Raw genomic sequence first — 19,976 nt, 5'->3', positions numbered from 1 at the left:
GTGTGTGTGTGTTTGTGTGCAGACATGTCAGAATTAGTTTTGTAGTTGTTGAGTTATGTCCGTGTCCTATATGACTCAAGCTGAACCCAACCTGGCTTCACTAAATTCACTTTCTCACTGCAGCTAAGTATCTTTAAAACTACAGTCTCAGATATTCTGTTCTATCCTATTCTGTTGTGGAGTCACGCCAAACATGTAGTTTACATAAAATGGTGAAAATATGCTGTTATTAACATCCTTTGTGACCAGTTGCTTCATGTTCGTTGTCCTTTCTATTACAGAAATGCTGCTGATTAAAATGAGTGTAAATGATGAACTACAGTATTCAGTGTGAGTTAATAGATGATACTGGTGTTGTGGATCTCACTTTCTGTTTGTGTGTATCTATTTGAATGTTTTTATAGATTGAGAGGCATGACAGCTGTGCTTACGACTATCTGGAAGTCCGTGATGGTGCTCTCGACACAAGCCCTTTAATTGGTCGATTCTGTGGCTATGATAAACCTGAGGATGTGCGCTCCACGTCAAACACGCTCTGGATGAAGTTTGTCTCCGATGGGACGGTTAACAAGGCCGGCTTTGCTGCTAACTTTTTCAAAGGTGTGTGTGTGTGTCCATGTGTGCATAATTGTCTTTGGCTTTTGGACCAAAGCATTCCTTATGTGTGTGAAAATGTGCTGTGATGTTTATGTTTTTCAGAGGAGGATGAGTGTGCCAAGCCAGACAATGGTGGATGTGAACAGAGGTGTGTAAACACTCTCGGCAGTTTCAAGTGTGCCTGTGACCCGGGCTATGAACTGGCTCCTGACAAGAAGAGCTGTGAAGGTAACTCTATGTGTGTGTGTGTACATGTGTGTGTGTGTGTGGTATGCTGATTGTATGTACATTCCTTTGTGTGCCTCTGTGTGTTTCAGTAGGATATGAGTCTAACTCATTAGGAAAAAAAAACATCCGAACAGTCTCCATCAACAGGAAAAAACATCTTTCTGACACAAAGCCACATACCTCGTTCTTCCAGTACCACAAAAGCTGTGAAGGACCGTTAATCCCACAAAACAGATTAACTGTTCATAATGACCCACATACTGAAACAACCGAACCAACCACAGCAAAGCACTTCTGAGGCAGGGAGAGAAAAAGCTATGCTAATGGAATATTTAAATAGCAGTTTTGCTGTATTTATTTAAAGATCTGTTTTGGCCTTAGTGAATTCATGTTTGGGAAAATAAGTAGATTTTAAAAAAATTACCTACATTGATTTTGCCATTTGGGATCATTCTTGCCCCTTGGGCACACTGCTGAACCTACTGTACCTCCCATTACACACTTAACATTTACAGTTCTGATAACGTCATAATGCACAACTTACTGCTATGTGGTAATAAGCACAGTAATAACTTTTCATACACATTTGCTTTTAATTGAATCTAGTGGCTCTATGAAATATATTTCCACTGTGAATGGTAGATGCAGATACTTTCCACATTTCCTCCTTAACTTAATTATATCAGAAGTATCACCCTCCTGATACACAACTGTGGCCGTAAAATCTCCCCAGTGCACAAATCCAAACACTCATTTGTGATTACTCACAGCTGTGTTAGAAATAATGTGGACTTGACTGGCTGAATTTGGTGTAGCCACAAACACAATAGTTCACAATTATGAAGGCTAATGCATTTAAAAAAAGGTTCAGTCTGTAAAAATGATAAATTCTTACCCACTACTGGATAGTGAGGCTTGAACTCCCCATATTTCCCATTTATTTCTACACATTTAACTAAATGCAAAGAAAATAAAACAAATAAATAAACGCTTAAGCTGGACTGAATTGCATGCTGTCTAGAAATTATGTTTACATCTGTGTTTTTGCAGCGGCATGTGGCGGTCTTCTCTCAAAGTTAAACGGGACCATCAGCACTCCTGGTTGGCCTAAAGAGTATCCACCCAACAAGAACTGTGTGTGGCAAGTGGTCGCTCCCACTCAGTACCGCATCTCTATGCAGTTTGAAGCCTTTGAGCTGGAGGGCAACGAGGTCAGCGTGTAATGTGTTAATTAGAGCAAAAGAGAGATGGGAAATGTAGCAGCCACTTTGTTGATGTGCGTTACAAAAGCCTTCTTTGTGTATTTAGGTGTGCAAATACGACTACGTGGAGGTTCGCAGCGGCCTCTCATCTGACTCTAAGCTGCACGGCAAATACTGTGGCACAGAGGTCCCAGAGGTCATCACGTCTCAGTACAACAACATGAGGATTGAGTTCAAGTCTGACAATACCGTCTCAAAGAAAGGCTTCAAGGCTCATTTCTTTTCAGGTGAGGCACGTGTGTGTGTGTCTGTGTGAGAGAGAGCGCGTGTATATGTGTTTGTAAAGGGAGGGTGGAGGATTGTAAGCATATGTTGGCAAAGAACACATGTCAGGAACATAATGAACATGTTTATGGACACTGGAGAAGTTTATTATGATGCAGGAGCAGTTTGAGAAGCAGCTGTGGATGGTCGGATATTTTAAACTTGTGTGTTTGACATGGTGGAGTATGACTAACACAGTATGCCCTGGTTAGACCAAGTTAAAGTTCTCATTATAGTCCTCAGTGCTGTCGTAGTGTCTGCCATTCACCCACAGCATCTTTTCATGAGGTTTTTACAAGCAGTCTAATTTTCCAATGCATTCGCCAAAGAACACTAATACTGGAGGCTTTGACAAACCCCCTGAACAAAGTTTATGGGTGTTTATTGCAGTTGCTATTTGTTTTTGATAATTTCATAAAATGTTCCTACAGTTTCTGTGCACAATGGCTACTCCATGTTTTTCGTACCGAAAGGCAAAGAGGCCACAATTTAGCTCCTTTTCTCCACTTTTCAGTGTTTTATACCTGTTTTAATCACAGTCTTTATTGCTAGGCGGTGTTTGTAAAACACTTGGTTTGGATAAGGTTGTCATTGTTACATATGAAGAATAGACTTGTGGTGGAAGATGGAACAAACCTGGGTCTCTGGTGCCAATCACCTTGATCTCCACACATTTTCCTTTTCCTGTATGTGTCTGGCACTGCACGATTATACAACATTAACTTAGCTTCCAAAGTTAGGATGATTATTTTAGTTTGATTTATTTTAGCAGTACAGGTCAGACGAGCAGAAACACTGGATTCGGGGGTCATCAACAGCTAAACATGGGAATGTCTTTATTAAATTTGATGTCAGATTTGATAAACTTCTTCTTGCATTGTTGATTTTGTTGAAGTATCCATATATGTGCGTGCGTACATCTCTATCCATGCATCTTCATGAGCTGTGTCTGTTGTGCTGTATCTCCTGAGCCTCCACCGGCTCTCTGGTCCCCTGCACCCACCCTGCACTCTGCCCTCTCTCCTTCAGACAGGCTGGCTCTGTGTCGAGAGCGTATGTTTGTGTTTGAGTCATGCCAGGACATAAAGCACGGTCGCTCTCCCACTCGTGGTCGTACCAACAAGCTGGCAACTCCATCAAAGGTCAGAGGTAACATGACCTCACAATCAGCATCTCTGATTGGCTCTGGTCTACTGTGTGATAGGAGGGAATGGATAGATCCTGTTTTAATGGTGTGGATCATTGTTTAATCCATTCTCCTCCAGAGGGAATCATATGTTGCATCCCTATTCCATACTACATACTTCTCTGTATTACATAGGGCTGGTTGGTAAGAAATGACTACATTGATGACCACTTCAAGCCGTTTCATTATGTGCGAAAATAAAATTAGTAGTACGTCAGTTTTATAGATTCTAACATATCCCTGTCACCAAGGTATAGTATGTTATTCAACAGCTATAGTAGTAAGAAAGAAATATATTGTACTGAATGTAGTAGAAAGGCAGAACATGATGTGCACCAGTGTATAACAATCAGACTTTAACTGACACTGCAATTATAGTGAGATTGAAGTGTAGGAAGTCTCTCAAACTTCAAGATTTATTATTTTTGTTATCCAAGATGTTTAAGGAATTTCACCATTGTCCACATTTTTATAAATGCTGCAGCTGTTAGAAGCTCCTCCATTTCTTCTTCTCATGTGTTGCATTGAAGGACAAAAGTGTATATATGCGAAAATGTTCAAGATACATTTGTATGAATTATGGAATTTGGACTCAGCTCTGATTCTCAAGTAAAGACACAACAAATATCTCCTGCTCAGCAGGGATGAATTTGTTGGATGTCAAATCAGATAATAATTTTAGGAAGATAAGTCATACATTTCTCTTTTCTTACTCTTTTATAAAAGAGAAATGCTGAAGCTGATTGGCTCCAAAAGGCAACTTTATTTTAGCATTTAGCTACCGTACTTCCTGATGAGTTCAGCTACCTGCAAAACACACCTGGAACAGAGTTAAGTCGCTCAGTGGAGTGTGGTTGGGGAGAAAATACTTACTCAGATACAGAAAATGTGATTGTGTGAGTGAATGGCTCTGCTTAGTTTCCAGGGATAGCTTTTTGTTGGCAGGAGTCCAGCAGCTTTAGGGAGGTCCCTTTGGCCTCCCACACACTACTAATCCATGTGAGTGTGCGTCTATGTGCGTGCATGTGGACACTGAGTGCTTGACCTGAAGAAAGCTACAATGAACACTGTGCAGCATCAACCACAAAGCTTCTTATCCTGTGATAGGGTGAGACTGAGCCCACAATAGCACTGTAATACCACATCAGACACAGACACACACACACACACACACACACACAGCAGGAGAGGGAGGAGGATTTAGTGGTTTCATTAAAAGCAGATCTAGTTTGATTCACAACCTCTTGAGTTGAGGTGAGACTCGGCGTCTGTGTCTAATCTCTCATCTCTTTATAAGAATCTTTCACTCACAATTACACCACACACACACACACACTCTTTACATCTTCTGCATACGTCCATCCCCACCTTTCTCTTTCTGTCTCGGACACTATCACTGTTGTCAACGTGGCAAGCTCAGACCTAGTGAGTCGTCCCAGCTCCTTCCACCTCCACCCTGTGATCCGCTCTTTTCTGCCAGTGTTCAGCCTCACTAAAGGTCTTTGTCATCACAAAACCATCTCGAGGAGGAGCCGTGTGGTCAGGAGAAGCCACAAATTAGAGGATGATGAAGAGAAATGGAGAGAGGAAGGAGGAAACACCTTTGTTGTGTTGGCTGTTTTATTTAAAGTCTACAAATATCAGTCAGTGAGTCGTTTGAAGTTCCTGCTCTTCAGCCAAACATCTTTAATTTTAATGGAGAACTAAAGGTTGTAAAGATACTTAATACAGCTACAAGATTTCAATTAGATAAAATTGTGCAACCATATTTTGGTCAAGATGAATTAAAACAGCGTCAAAAGTGTTTGTCAAAGAGAGTTAGACGATCCAGAGAAGAGGTGCTAATACGGGAATTCAAGCTAACATGATAGATGTGAGAACAGATATGAGAGTGGTATTACACACACACACACACACACACGCACAGTGTATTCAGAAAGTATTCACAGTGCTTAACTTATTCCACATTTTGTTATGTTACAGCCTTTTTCCAAAATGGATTAAGTTCATTATTTTCCTCAAACTTACTACAAACAATACCCCACAATGTCAACGTGAAAGACGTTTGTTTGAAATCTTATGTAAATGTGATTTTTTTCAGTTTTTATTTTTAAAATATTCACAGTCTTTGCCATGACATTCAGAATTAAGCTCTGGTGCGTCCTGTTTCCACTGATCATCCTTGAGATGTTTCTACAACTTGTCCACCTGTGGGAAATTCAGTTAATTGGACCTGATTTGGAAAGACATACACCTGTCTATATAAGGTCCCACAGGTAACAGTGCAGGTCAGAGCACAAACGAAGACATGAAGTCCAAGACCTCTGAGACAGGATTGTATCGAGGCACAGATGTGGGGAAGGATACAGAAACATTTCTGGCACAGTGGCCTTCAATCATTGGTAAATGGAACAAGTTTGGAATCAAATGAATGAAAGTTTGGAAACGCTTCCTAGAGCGGGCCCCCCACCCAAACTGAGCGATGAAGGGAGAAGGGCCTCAGTCAGAGAGGTGACCAAGAACCTGAAGGTCACTCTGAAAGAGCTCCAGCGTTTCTCTGTGGAGAGAAGAGGACGATCCAGAAGAACAACCATCTCTGCAGCACTCCACCAATCAGGCCTGTACGGTAGAGTGGTCAGACGGAAACCACTCCTCAGTAAAAGTTTGACAAAATACATCTAAAGAAGTCCATGAGAAACAAGATTCTCTGGTGAAACTGATGAAACAAAGACTAAACTCTTTAGCCTGAATGCCAAGTGTCATTTTTCAATGAAGACCCGCAAAGTCTATCTTTCAACAGGACAACGACTCTAAGCAGGCAGGCAAGATAACAAAGGAGTAGCTACAGGACAACTCTGTGAATGTCCTTGAGTGGTCCAGCCAGAGCCTAGACTAGAACCCGATTGAACATCTCTGGAGAGATCTGAAAATGGCTGCACCGACGCTCCACGTCCAACCTGATGGAGCTTGGGAGGTGCTGCAAATAGGAATGAGAGAAACTACCCAAAAATAGGTGCCAAGCTTGTAGCATCATTCTCAATAAGACTTGAGGCTGTAATTGGTGCGAAATGTGCTTCAATAACGTATTGAGCAAAAATAGTAAATACTAATGTGATTTTTGTAATTTTTTATTTTTAATAACTTTGCAAAGATTTCAAACAAACATCTTTCACTTTGACATTAAGTGCTCTAAATACTTTCTGGATGCACTGTAGATGTTAATGTTAAAAAGCTATTTAAAGCTAATTAATAAAGTCCTGAAACAATCCAGTCGCCTTGTTGCCCAAAAATGACTGCATTGCGATGACAAAAAATTAACCAGTTCCCAATATCTTCTCAAATTCACAACCTGAAGCTCACATCAGATGTTTTTTTTCACCTGACTGCATGAACACATCAGACCGATATAGCAGTAGTGATCTGGCCTGAGGACAGCACAGCTGATCTGAAAACAGCTGTTATGGGCAGGGAGGTTTCAGAGCTAAGGTAGAGTTTGACCAATCACAAGAGCAGCACAAAGACAGTTTTACAGGCCAACAGAACCACAAACTAACAATCTTGAGCCTGTATAACTATCGTTTGTGTGAGTTTTCATTCCTCCTCTAACCTTTCTTTTAGAGATGCTAACCCTTCAGGCTGAAGACAGTACTTAAAGCGGGGATGGTTCTGCTTTTTTTACCATCTTGTTGGGCTTTAACTCTCAGCCTTGAATTAAAAAGTTCTGGGCGAACTTGTCAGTGTTGGACATTTATGTTTCTTTTTTACCTTTTCTTTCACTTTCCCTAATTTGTGCTCCAAGTATTCCTTCACTGATTTTACGTTCTTAGTCCCACTTGTGATATCTATTTGTGTTTCTCCATTTCTCCCTTTTTCCTGCTCTCTTACCCTCTCTCCTTTTCTTATCACCTTCTTTGCTTTCCCAATAACCTTCCTTAACTTCTCATCCTTTCACTTCTCTCCCCTGATTGACCTCTTTCCACCCTCCACGTCATCTCCCTGTTGTTTTCCACATGAGTGATGTGTTGCATGTGTATCTTTCACAGACAAAGATGAGTGCAGCAAGGACAACGGCGGCTGCCAGCACGAGTGCATCAACACAGTCGGCTCTTATGTTTGTCAGTGTCGCCATGGCTTTGTGCTGCATGAGAACAAACATGACTGTAAGGAAGGTGGGTTTCACGTACATTCACATCTGCACACGTACTGGCATAAAAATGCTGGAACACACGTGCACGTCCCTACACATCCACACATGCATGTGCTCATTCATAAACACAGTCGTTGGCCGTCATTCAGCCCTTACTCTGACTGAATGACCCACCAGAATCACATGACAAGAGACTTCTACTTGTCTTGAAGATTGATTGATGACCAAAGAGTTCATTTTACTGTGTAAAACGGGATTTACTCTGAACGACTTCATGTCACTTAAAGCTTCCCAAAGCAGGACTATATCAGTGTTGTTGACTGATCAATAATAGCAACACAGGAGACTGCACAGCCTCAAAAACAGGCTATAACATTCTGGTTATAGACTCAGTGTAACTTGAACTTGCCTCAAAAGACACAGCAGCTCTGCTCACAAGCTCTATTCACTGTGATGTGTGTTTGTGTGTGTGAGACAGGAAACGGTTTTAGTTTGACAGAAAACATTATTTCTTGAATGTTATTAGCACATTCCCATGTGCACATACACACAAACACACAAGCGTTGAATCGTCATATTATACTCTGCTCTTTGAAGTTGAACTTTTGAACGTGTACACACACACACACCACATCAATACTCGCATACGCACCTCACTAAAGGCTCCCTGTGCTTCTCATAAAAAGACTCATGTTTCAAACATCTGGGAGCTTGAAAGCTTTGCATGTGTTACTGTCTTCCTGTGTATGAGTGTGTGTTTATCTGTGCATTAGACCAGCTTGACCCAGTGCGCTTGCAGAGTCATGGAAATCCGTTGTCCCCATCTCGCAGCTTGTGTCTGTGTGTGGGTTTTGACTTGCATACAGCTTGTGCATGTGTGGAAGTTTTAAAATGTAGATATAGACATTTGGATGGTGTGATATGTCCTGTTACAATTTAACAGCAGTTAGTGATTTGGTGTTATTCACCCGCTGGAGGTGTGTAACACTGGAAAATAAATACGATAAAACTTTTTATATCATTTCTTTATGGTCACAGGGATCCAGTTTATTAACTGGCGTATTCCTGTATTTCCTTTTGCTAACAGTTACTTGATAATGTGTGAAACAATTGGTGTGATATTTGGCATTTGTGTTTACCTTATTTCACTTTAGACAACTCTCTTTTCCATTTATACGTCCATCTGTCTTATTCTGTGCATGAGAACAATTTCTCTGACTCTAAATAAAAACGCTCATTTCTGAACCTACGTTGTTTTCTTGTCCGTGCCTCTCGTCTCCCTTCATCCTTCGCTCAGTTTTATTCATCACACAAGCGCACATACACGTCCTCTTGTCTCTGAAAGCTCCTGCAGATGTGAACTTGGTAACTTTTGGTGCGGTTTGTAACTGATGCATAAAAAAAGTGAAGTCAGATTGAACAATAGGTTTAAAAAAGGTTTTTCTGGAACTAGTCAAAAGTTTGCATTAAAAGATGAAACCATTTTCTGCATCACAGCCACTAAATATAATCTAGAACTACTCCTCAATGCTCAGTTCACTTGTTAATTCATGTTGTATTACTATAAAAAAGAATTTAATTCTAAATATTTTCATTTTCAGTCTTTACTGTGTTAATGTAATGGATAGTAACTTAAAAGTAACGCATTAACAAACAGAGAAAGACTAAAGTAATGTCTGACTTATATTTGATAATGTACTTCAATGGTAATGTACCTACCCTCAAATTATTCTGCTATTACTGCTAATTATAATGAAAACATGTCACGTCATAGTACTGTTTATGGGTTAAGATGTAGAATTTAGATTTCTTTAGCTCTTTACAGTAGTACAGAAGTGTTATTCCAGTGGCTTTGTGTAAAGTATGTCTGTAGGTGTTCATGTGAATATTTCACACTGAACTTGTCACCAGGATGTGTTTCTTTGAAATCTTTTCTCTCTGTTTGGTTCCCTCATTTCTCTCCTTCCTTCCTTTCAATTTCCTCTGACCTTTTCCTGTGCAGCCATGATTGTAACTTCCTCTCTGTGTGTGCTTGCTTGTTTCTGTGTGTGTGTGTGTGTGTGTGTGTGTGTATCTAGCTGAGTGTGAACATAAGATCCACAGCCCCAGTGGCACCCTGAGCAGCCCTAACTGGCCAGACAAGTATCCCAGCCGTAAGGAGTGCACCTGGGACATCACAGCTACACCAGGGCACCGAGTCAAGATTGTAAGTGTGCGTCAAATGAAGCAATTTCAAATGTTTATGGCGTTCTCTCTCTCTTTAGACCACTTTCTTGAACATTATGCCTTCCTCCCTTATAACAATACATCATTCTGTCTGTGGGGTCATACTGTATGTAAAGGCCTCAGGCTTCCCTCCCTCCTGTGTACACAAGGACCTCTCTTTCCCATGTTCTACTTAAGAACGGGGGAGGAAATGCACATTTGTACATTCAGGCTAACTGCAAGTGTGTGCTCATGCGTTAGAAAGAGGCCTTGGGCAGTGCCCATCTGTGTCTTGCTGTTTGTGTGTGTGTGTGTGTGTGTGTGTGTGTGTGTGTGTGTGTGTGTGTGTGTGTGTGCATACATACATGTGAGCATCTAAGTATTTGTATGTCAACACAGTTTTCTTAGAAAAAGAAGAGAAGATGATCTTAACTTCTGTGACAGCACATCAGCTCAGACAGATGGTGTTTGGCTAACAGTGCACATGGAGATTGTCCTGGCTCAATGGCGCTCACAGAAGATGCTTAGGGTAGTTTGGAGGTGATGGAGAGACCTGGACATGTAAACACACATTGGACTCCTAAGCTTGTGAGGGTCCTCATTAGCAATCGATCAATAAAACTGGCAGTAGGATACAAGTTCAGTGAATGAAATCGGAGGCGGAAAGACAATTAAACTGATCACTTGCTTCTCATGTCTAGTCCTGTGCTGATGAAGATCTACCCTTTCTAGACACCCAGTATTCACATTAATATACTGTAAATCACAGACAAAGTGACCTTAATGTTCAGAACCGATGCTTGTTATATACTTTATTTGTAATAGTCCATACACAGAGACATATGCAGCATTAAAACGTACAGTATATCCACTTGGCAACAGATCAGACCAGAATCATCCTCACTCAAAGCATCATCTTTGAAAATGTATGATCTTCATGAAGACAGAAAATCTGTAGTGGACGCCAAATCATTTATTTCCCCAGTCTTTCTGCTGTTAGTATGTTTTATACAGAATGAGATGTTAACGTTCATACCCTGACCTGATGCCCCCCACCTCATGTGCTAAATTACAATCTCGTTATTTTGATTTCTGAGGTTGATCACGTTTGATCCCAACAATTGTAATTTAAATGACTACGTACTCCTGGGTAGCCTGTGAAGTCCAGCACTGCGTATTATAATGCTTATAATGTCATATTGGGATATTTAGATTTATTAATGAGATTGTGGAAAGCAAATAGTTATCAAATAAATGTGACAGAGTAGATGTACAATATTTGGCTATGTTAAAGTATCAAGTAGCAGAAGATTTAGATACTCAAATATTAGAGTAATCTTTAGTACTTAAGTTCCACTACTGATTTAAGCTTAAACAGTCCGAACCCTGAATTATTCAAAGCAAACCAATAAATGAACATAATAACGAAGGTCGTATCTTAAAAGACTGAAAAATGACCTGAGCAATGAATCCAACATTTAAATCGTTCATTACATTACTGTCAATCGACTAATTAATAAATCAACTGGATGTTTTGGTTCATGAACCTCGTGAGCCTGAAATTCAACCTGGCTCTCACAAAGTTACAAGTACAGTCACACACACATGATCACGTTCATACTGTGTGCCTCAGATAATCCTCTGAAAGTCCACTCATGTCCCCAAATACACGCAAACACACAGTGCAGTCTTTACGATATACATACACATTACACACACACACACACACACACACACACAAGCACAAGCACAGTCTGCGGTCCTGCAAAATATTAGGATTTGGCTCCTCACCTCACTTCCACTCTGCAGCCACATGCTCAGCTTGCTGCATGTCGTCAAAACTGTCATCAACTGTCATTTAGTTTTGATAATCTCTTTATCGCTGCTTACATAACCAAAAGCAGATAACATCATTAACCGTGATAACACATTTACAAGTTTTTGCATCTGTTTTGCATCTTTCAACACGTGTGATTTAGTTGCAAGTTTGGAAATTAAAACCTGTGTGTGTTTGTGGCTGGGTATGTGTGTTTTGAGAATAGCAGGGGTGCTCTCTATATCCACAGTAATGACATCAGAGCAGGATATATATAATACCTGAAATCCGAGCAAAGACATGAAGGTCATTCTGTTATTGCTTCTTCTTTCTCCCTTACACACACACATACACACACACACACACACACACACATACAAAATTCCCAGAATAGTAAACAGATCCACAAACCACTGTCTCATTCAAGCTCCAGTTAGAAACATCTGGAACCCATCTCGTTTGCCACAATCAAACGCTTCCCCCTCTCTGTAATGTCATCCTCATCCACCATCTCTCTCCTTTCTCTCTTTCCCGCTGGTTTGTACAAATCAGTGTGGTCCGGTGGTTGTGGCGGTTTGTGGCGACGCGATGGCGGGCGGCTTGGGAAAATCAAGAGAGGTGTGCGACTGTGTGTGGGAGAGAGGCTGGCAAGGTGTTATGATTCAGCTCACGGCGACTTAATTAGATTGTAAATCGTGACTCTGTGTGCATGCATGTCGGTGTGTAAGCAGTGTTGGCAAAGACAGGCAAGAGGCAAACAGAATATGGCAAATCTTCTCTGATGTACAATATTAAAAACCGTTCAAATACAGTCAAAACAACTTTATACCTAAGCACTGCAAAGTCTTTCTAAGATGCTCCAATGTGGAGAGGTGGTGTTACGAGAGAGGATATCTGATTGATGATCTTAAAACACAGGTCTGTTAATGTCTGTTTCATGTTGTAGACATGTTTGGAAAGTTCAGGTATCAGGTAATATTTTATTATTTAAAATCTGTCATCCTTTGTGCAGTAACACCTTTTTTCCAGATTCCTATTATATCTGCATAATAGAGGTGGAAATGTGTGCTGCTCACAGTATTAAAAGTAGTAGTAAAAGTAGTAATCAAAACATTCACAGTAAATATAGATATAATTTAGAATGGATAATTTAAAGAGCTGAGATTAAAAAGTTTTTACCGCGACAATTTTCATACCTTAAAACTTTTTTTAAATAAAAATTACTAAGAGCAAGTTTGTGATTAAGTTTGAGTAACAGTTGTACTTTCAACACCCACTCATCTCTCTGCCTCCACCTCTCCAGACCTTCAGTGAGTTTGAGATCGAGCAGCATCAGGAGTGTGCGTATGACCATCTGGAGGCCTTCGACGGGGACAGTGACACAGCAGCCATCTTAGGTCGACTGTGCGGCAATAAAATCCCAGAGCCGCTGGTCTCCACTGGAAACAAGATGTACCTCCGCTTCATCTCTGACGCCTCAGTACAAAGGAAGGGCTTTCAAGCTACACACTCAACAGGTGTGTGTCTGTGTGAAGGTGTATTTGATGCATTTATGTATGTTAAAGCAATAATGTCTCATGTTATGTGAGTGTGTACAGCACTGTGTGGGTTTGTGTGTCTGCAAAGAGCATCACCAAAGTCTGACTAGTTTATTAAGCGCAATATCTCCCTCTAGTGGTTCCTAACAGCAGATACATGATTTTTCATATATGTGATCATTTCACTCCTCATCCTGTATCTACAGAGTGTGGAGGTCGTCTGAAAGCAGATGCTCGACACAAGAACCTCTACTCCCACTCCCAGTTTGGAGACAACAATTACCCGGGTCACACTGACTGCGAGTGGCTGCTGACAGCTGAGCAGGGCTACGGCATTGAGCTGAGCTTCATCACATTTGAGGTAGAGGAGGAAGCCGACTGTGGTTATGACTACATCGAGCTGTACAACGGGTACGACTCCAACTCGCATCGACTCGGCCGCTTCTGTGGTTCAGGGGTAAGTTTTGCCATCAGTTCAGTGCACCATGTGTCCAGTCAAGTTAAAAACACTAAAATGATAATTTTATATGTTCAGAAGTTCAATTAAATCTGTTTTCTGTTATTTATTTTAAACAAACATAACAAGCATTCATGATTCAGCTCAGATTTCTGCAGTGTGAAAAACTTCTTCATCAATCAATTAGTCTCAATCAGCTCACTACCAGCAGGTGTACAGGTATCAACTGGTTACCTGCAGTCAGAGGCGTCCTCAGAATCGCCTGTCTGAAAACTTCACAAGGCTTTTGCAACAATGCATCCCAAATGTAACCATCCTAAACAAAAGTATAAACACTATACAGCACATGGTATTACAGATTATACCAGTCAACAAAAATTGTAATTAAATGAATAGTAACGTAATATAATCTCCAATGGCATAATCTCCCTACTAGATAGTTTTTGATCAAGGCTAACCCTTCTAACCAATCAGAGAATTTCAAGGAGGCAAGCCAAATTTGTAATTTATTTAATTTAATTCAGTGACTTGATTAATGTAAAAATCCCAAACTGTAGGTTACACAGATTACCACCTCTGCCTGGTTGTACCACTTTACTGTAAACATACGTAACAGGCTATTTCTTTAAAATGGCAACAGGACAGATCATATCTGATCATATCTGACTCCTTATCTCTGATTTATGTTCTGAAATCCTTTTTCTTACACAGATTTTACAGCATGGTCATTGTAGCACATATTGTACAGTTGTTTTGTGGCAGGTTGATCAGTATTTACCTTTAATAAGTTTATTAAATGTTTACTTTTGAGCTCTGGTTGAGTCTTGAACCACTTTTTATTCAGCATCAAGTGGTTAAATTTGTGAGTTTGTTAGGAACCTTGTGAAGTTTCCAGACAGGCAAATCTGCAGGTAACCAGTTAGTACCTGTACACCTGTTGGTAATAAGTTAATTGAGACGTGTTGGTTAAAAGGACTCAACCACGAACCTGAAAACCTTTTGCACACTAAATAAAGCAGAGCTGGTTTTGCTTTGTTTCTCTCCAACTCCCTTATAAATTAAGTGTACAACAGTAAAGTGTATAAAAAGTGAGTCAGCAGTCATTTGTTGTCCAAAAACGATTAAAAACACGTCACCAAGCCAGACTGTTGCGCTGGTTAATAGGTTCTTTTTGTACCATAAACATGTCTGGCTGTCATTAACACACCCACTGTGTATTAATAGGTGTTAAAAATAGTCCTCAGTGCATTAACTGTTTTCTGCTTTGAGTTCGTTTTTTCTTGTTTTCAAGTAAAAACAAAATATTTTTAGCCTGGAAACTGAGACAATGATGCATTAATTTTAAACAGACAGCTATGGGCTCTCATAGTTCCTGTTTCCAATGAAAATCTTGTTTGTAGAATGTGTGAAAGTTTAATCAGCAAGTCTGAAAGCTTTTGTTTTCATATTGTCAACAAAAGAACAGAACATAAAGTGTGTTCGGAGGGAGGGAGGGGTCAAAAATCTGAAGACATACAGAAGCAGTAAAAACTATAGAAGATTGGCTAAAACATACAAAACCAGTGGTGTGAACCTTAAACTGTCTGACAGAAAGTTTCACACGTTTCTCCGTGTTCCCTTCCTCAGCCCAGGGAGGACATTTACTCTCCCGGAGATGCTATGCTGATCCGTTTTCATACCGACGACACTATCAGCAAGAAGGGCTTCCACATCCGCTACATGAGCACCAAGTTCCAGGAGAACCTTCATACCAGGAAATGACCTCACACACAGCTTGTGACCTCTGACCTCTGTGCAGCCCCACCACTGTTACCCTGAACTTCACCATGGCAACAAGAAAAGTACAGCATGTCCCATCTTCTTGGACGCACGGCCAGATGTGGACGTTTGTGGCCGTTCGCCAGCCACCAGAGGAAGATGATCGGGATGTGAACATTCGTCTCCCCCTGTGGCTCCGCATCGCTCTCTGAGACGAGACAGAACAAACTAAGACACATCAGACTGAGATTCACCAAATGTGAGGACGTGCTGACTATCGACTGAGCCGTTTTTGTGGAGGAGATGGTTTAACTGCACATCGAGCTGCTTCGTTGGAGTGAGGAAACGGGGTTCCACATCAGTTAACTGAGACACTCATGGTTGCACAAATGTAAACAAAAGACAAAACACAAACACACACAAATCACTAGATTCATATTCAGAGTTACAAACTGTGGATGCTAAAGAACTAAAGAGCTACAAGACAATGCATCCAACAAGGGAGTTTGGAGTCTGTTCTGACTCCTTAAATCCTTGAACTGTGCGACTTACTGTGAACAGACGGCTGCTTTTCACCCACAGTAACTGAAAGGACCCTAAACTGACGTTCTTATTGCCTTTGATGCCTGGGAACTGGTCTCTTCAACCCAGCTCAGAACGGCTGCAGATGATTTTATTTTATGTCTTATTGTAAAACCCATTGTGTTTACGGTGCGTGTGTGTGTGTGTGCGCGTGTGTGTGTGGTGAGGATAAAGTCCGTCCTTTGCCCTTTTTCCTTAAAGCTTATGCAGACAACCATCATGAAATGGAAAAACCCCAAAAATGCAAATGGAGGATTTCCAAATAATCTGTGATGTTAATATTAAGCCTGTGTCGTGTGTGTGTGTGTGTCCATGCTGTGCTGTTTTTGATCTTATCACAAACTGAGCAATGTTCATGGATGGTTCCAGTTTCCTTTTCAGCCCAAGTAATCATGAGATTTTTTTTTTTTTTTCAGTGGATATTGGAAGGGAATATTTTTCACAGTTGTCTCTTGGAGTGATACGATTGTGACTGAAGGAGAGATTCCCATGGTGCTAAAATAAAAACACTGAATGACTGAAGGTGTAGGTTTTCAAAGGGAGACACCGTCAGTGTGCAAACAGCACACTGAATCAACAGCACTAGTCCTGTGGACCTACATTATTGCCTTAGAACCAAATGTATGCTATCTTAAGGTTGCTCCTATGGACTCGCACAGGTGTCTTGTGTCAGTAGAGTGTTTTTTGAGATGTCTGGCAGCATATTTAATATGTTTGGAGATTGTGAATGGTTATATTGTTGTGGAGAAAAACATGGGAAATGTAGTCAGTGTGTGAGATCGTGATGACAGTGCATGTGTGTGTTTGTGTCATTTTTGTAGCTGCTCTCAAAGATGCTTACTGATCCACAAAACACATCTTATTTGGTGTATTTGTGCATTCTCTCCATTCTATATGAACAATCACTTCCCTTCTGTAAAACTTTGGGCGTGGAAAAGTAAAGTGCTGTAAAGTTGAAGGAGTATCAGGTGCATACAGGCTGCATCATTTCTGTGTTAAAAACATTGTGTGTAAGTGTGTGTTATAGGAGATTATAGAGAAATAACGTGGATGTGAGTGTATGTGTGTAAGCTCTGTGTTTTTAAGTTGAATCTTTCATTGCTGTATGTGCCAAGCTCCAGGCGACCCTGATCCACTGTAGTTTTTGTTTTATCATTCCACCTTCTGTGTGTGTGTGTGTAGCTCAGAGACGCTGACACGACGTCCTCTGAATCAGCCATTAAAATACACACAGGTAAAAACTACGTGCGTTTTTGTTTTATTGCTATAATTTGTGTGTAACTTAAACGTATGGGTGTCAGATTTATTTCACTGCTTAGACAAGACAAAATATTGCCAAATATTGATCCATAAATAAAATCCTGACTTTTGCTTTTGTGAAATATTTCTGTGAAATCACATTGTCTGGTGGCCGATAGTCCCGATTAAATGAAGATCATTCGGTTTCCCAGTGATACAGCAAAATATAAAACATGTCAAATTTGTCTGGATGTTTTTTTTAGACTTTTATTTCTTGTTTTCATTTGTTTATATCGGGTTAGGTCAAAGGAATTCAACACTCACTGTTTGCTTTATGTCTACAATCATTGTTCTTGTTTCAACTGATGGAGTCCTGAGTGCTACTTAAATAGTTTTTTGTAAGTGTTAAATTATAAGAACTTAATAAATATAATGATGTGCGTTATAAAATTTAAATTTGCATATGAAGTATGACTAAAAGTATGACTAAAAATAAAATACGTAGTAAGTTTAAAAAAGAAACATTTTATTTCTGTTTATTTTTGTTTCTTTAATTATTTTTTTTAAATTAATTATTGGTTTTGAACATTTACTTCTGGAATAGTGTGTCAAATTTCAATTTTTCTGCACATACTACAGAAACATTATGTATCTACAGTCAAAGGTCCTTTTTATTAGATAATTAGATCGGAGATTTCAGATAATTTTTTAGGGAAATATGTTGTCCTGTCATATCCTCGCAGTCTATCATTGTGTTCAGCTTCAATATTATGCTCTTTAACTTCAATACAAATCTTTATACAGACAACAGGAGCTAGGATTGCCCAACTCTGACTTCAGGTCAATTACTTTTCAGTATAAATAATTATTTCAGTATAATTAATTCCAGTATAAAACCATCGAGGCTTCAACAAAACTAATGTTGCTGTTTTTAATTGTTCTGATGTTCATTGCTGTATATTAATTTATACACTGCCCGTACAACAAAAGTTTTTTATTTTATTTTGTTGAACCCCCTTCAGCTTTGATTACAGCACACATTCACTGTGACATTGTTTCGATAGGCTTCTGCAATGTTATAACATGTATTCTTATCAAGAGTTGCATTATTTTTCCTGACAAAATCTTGTATTGATGATGGGAGAGTCGAACCGCTGCGTAAAGCTACAATTTGAACCCAATGAATCCTGACATTGTCATCTTGGAATATGACCGTGGCATTAGGGAAGAAAAAATCCATTGATGGAATAACCTGTTCATTCAGCTGACCTCATTCTTTGGACACATAACGTTGCTGAATCTAGACCTGACCAACTGCAGCAACCCCAGATCATTACACTGCCCCCACAGGCTTGTACAGTAGGCATTAGACATAATGAGTGCATCACTTCACCGCCTCTCTTCTTACTCTGATGCACCCATCACTCTGGAACAGGGTAAACCTGGACTCATCAGACCACATGACCTTCTTCTCCTGAACAGTTCTTAACCCAGTTTTAGTAGTTTCATCAATCTCCTTAGATGTTTTCTTTGCTTGATGCCAATAATTTGACCCGTCTGACACAGATTAACATCTTTTTTACAGCCACAGGAAGAAGAAGAAGAAATGAGAAGCTACTCACTGCATCATTTAGGCTTAAATAACTTGTTAGCAGCTGAAAATAATCATCTATGCACTGAGAGGCTTTTTGTTTGGTATGGGCAGTGTATTTTATAATATTAATTATAACAATAATAATAATTTCCCAAGTTATGGTGTGAGGATGAGCCACTTACCTTTACAAAATCACTTGGATGAGCCTCAGTTTCTGTGTTGGTGCAACACACACCCAGCAGTTTGAGGGTTGTTCCACCAGTTTCCCACAAGAGGGCGCAGTTTAAAATAACAATGATAGTGCAATGAAATAGAGCCACACTCACACCCCCTATTAGGAGGTGTCCAGAGTGTTTTACTTTAAATTAATGGTTTCATTAATGCTTTTCAAAAGATGATAAGGGTTTAACACTGAATTAAACGTTAAATGATTAATAACTATTCTTTTAATTACAACTTTTATTATGAGAGTTAAGCACTGTGTTGTTCATATCGTGTAAAACCTTATGAACTTGCTCAGAGGCACTAACACCACAAACTGTAGCACTGGGTCAGCTTGACCTGGTCCTTCATGTTGCAATGTTGCTGCAGTGTAAGATCTGCATCCGTGCTCAAACTTTGTCTCTCCCTACAGTTCATCCAGAGAACTGCAGGCTCACTGTGCGTTAGTGCCATGTTTGGGAGTCAGAACACACAAATGGTATCTACTGTAAAACTAGTTTGGCTTAATATGATGAGGTTTTTAGATCTATTTTGTTAATTATCATTTTGTATAAAAAAACTTACTATAAAACAGACAGATAAAAAACTTCACATACTTATGTACAGTCTCCAGGTTCAGAACTACATAGGAAGTGTAATAAAATAGAAATATAAAAATCCATTTTTCTTCAAAAGTTTTTAACTCAGATGAAAAACAAGATTCAAACCAGGCTCGTTTAATTCAAGCATAAACAAGGTTTGTTCAGTTCTACTAAAGGAGAGAACCTAAATGTGTCTATTCTGACAGTAGATTTGAACTTATTTTTATTGAGTGCACCGACTTGTAAAGAAGCAGCAGCTGCATCGTAAGACTTTACCATTTAGTACATTTAATTTTTCTT

The 19,976-nt window shown here is 39.8% G+C and overlaps 1 protein-coding gene across 1 annotated transcript in view; it reads left to right on the top strand.

Moving 5' to 3' along the window:
* tll1 (tolloid-like 1) overlaps positions 1 to 17,738 on the top strand; it is a 39,244-nt gene extending 21,506 nt beyond the window's left edge. The window contains exons 13-21 of the mRNA XM_026360462.1: positions 405 to 600; positions 700 to 825; positions 1,876 to 2,036; positions 2,134 to 2,314; positions 7,581 to 7,706; positions 9,763 to 9,890; positions 13,009 to 13,222; positions 13,450 to 13,700; positions 15,327 to 17,738. Coding sequence (XP_026216247.1) covers positions 405 to 600; positions 700 to 825; positions 1,876 to 2,036; positions 2,134 to 2,314; positions 7,581 to 7,706; positions 9,763 to 9,890; positions 13,009 to 13,222; positions 13,450 to 13,700; positions 15,327 to 15,461 — 1,518 coding nt within the window. The 3' untranslated portion in view covers positions 15,462 to 17,738. The remainder of the gene's footprint in view (positions 1 to 404; positions 601 to 699; positions 826 to 1,875; positions 2,037 to 2,133; positions 2,315 to 7,580; positions 7,707 to 9,762; positions 9,891 to 13,008; positions 13,223 to 13,449; positions 13,701 to 15,326) is intronic.
* Positions 17,739 to 19,976: the final 2,238 nt, after the last annotated feature.

This window comes from Anabas testudineus, chromosome 1 (genome assembly GCF_900324465.2).
Source record: "Anabas testudineus chromosome 1, fAnaTes1.2, whole genome shotgun sequence".
In the NCBI taxonomy this organism is placed as follows: domain Eukaryota; kingdom Metazoa; phylum Chordata; class Actinopteri; order Anabantiformes; family Anabantidae; genus Anabas; species Anabas testudineus.
Note: the sequence above shows the minus strand (reverse complement) of the source record. Positions and strands in the feature narration are given on the sequence as shown.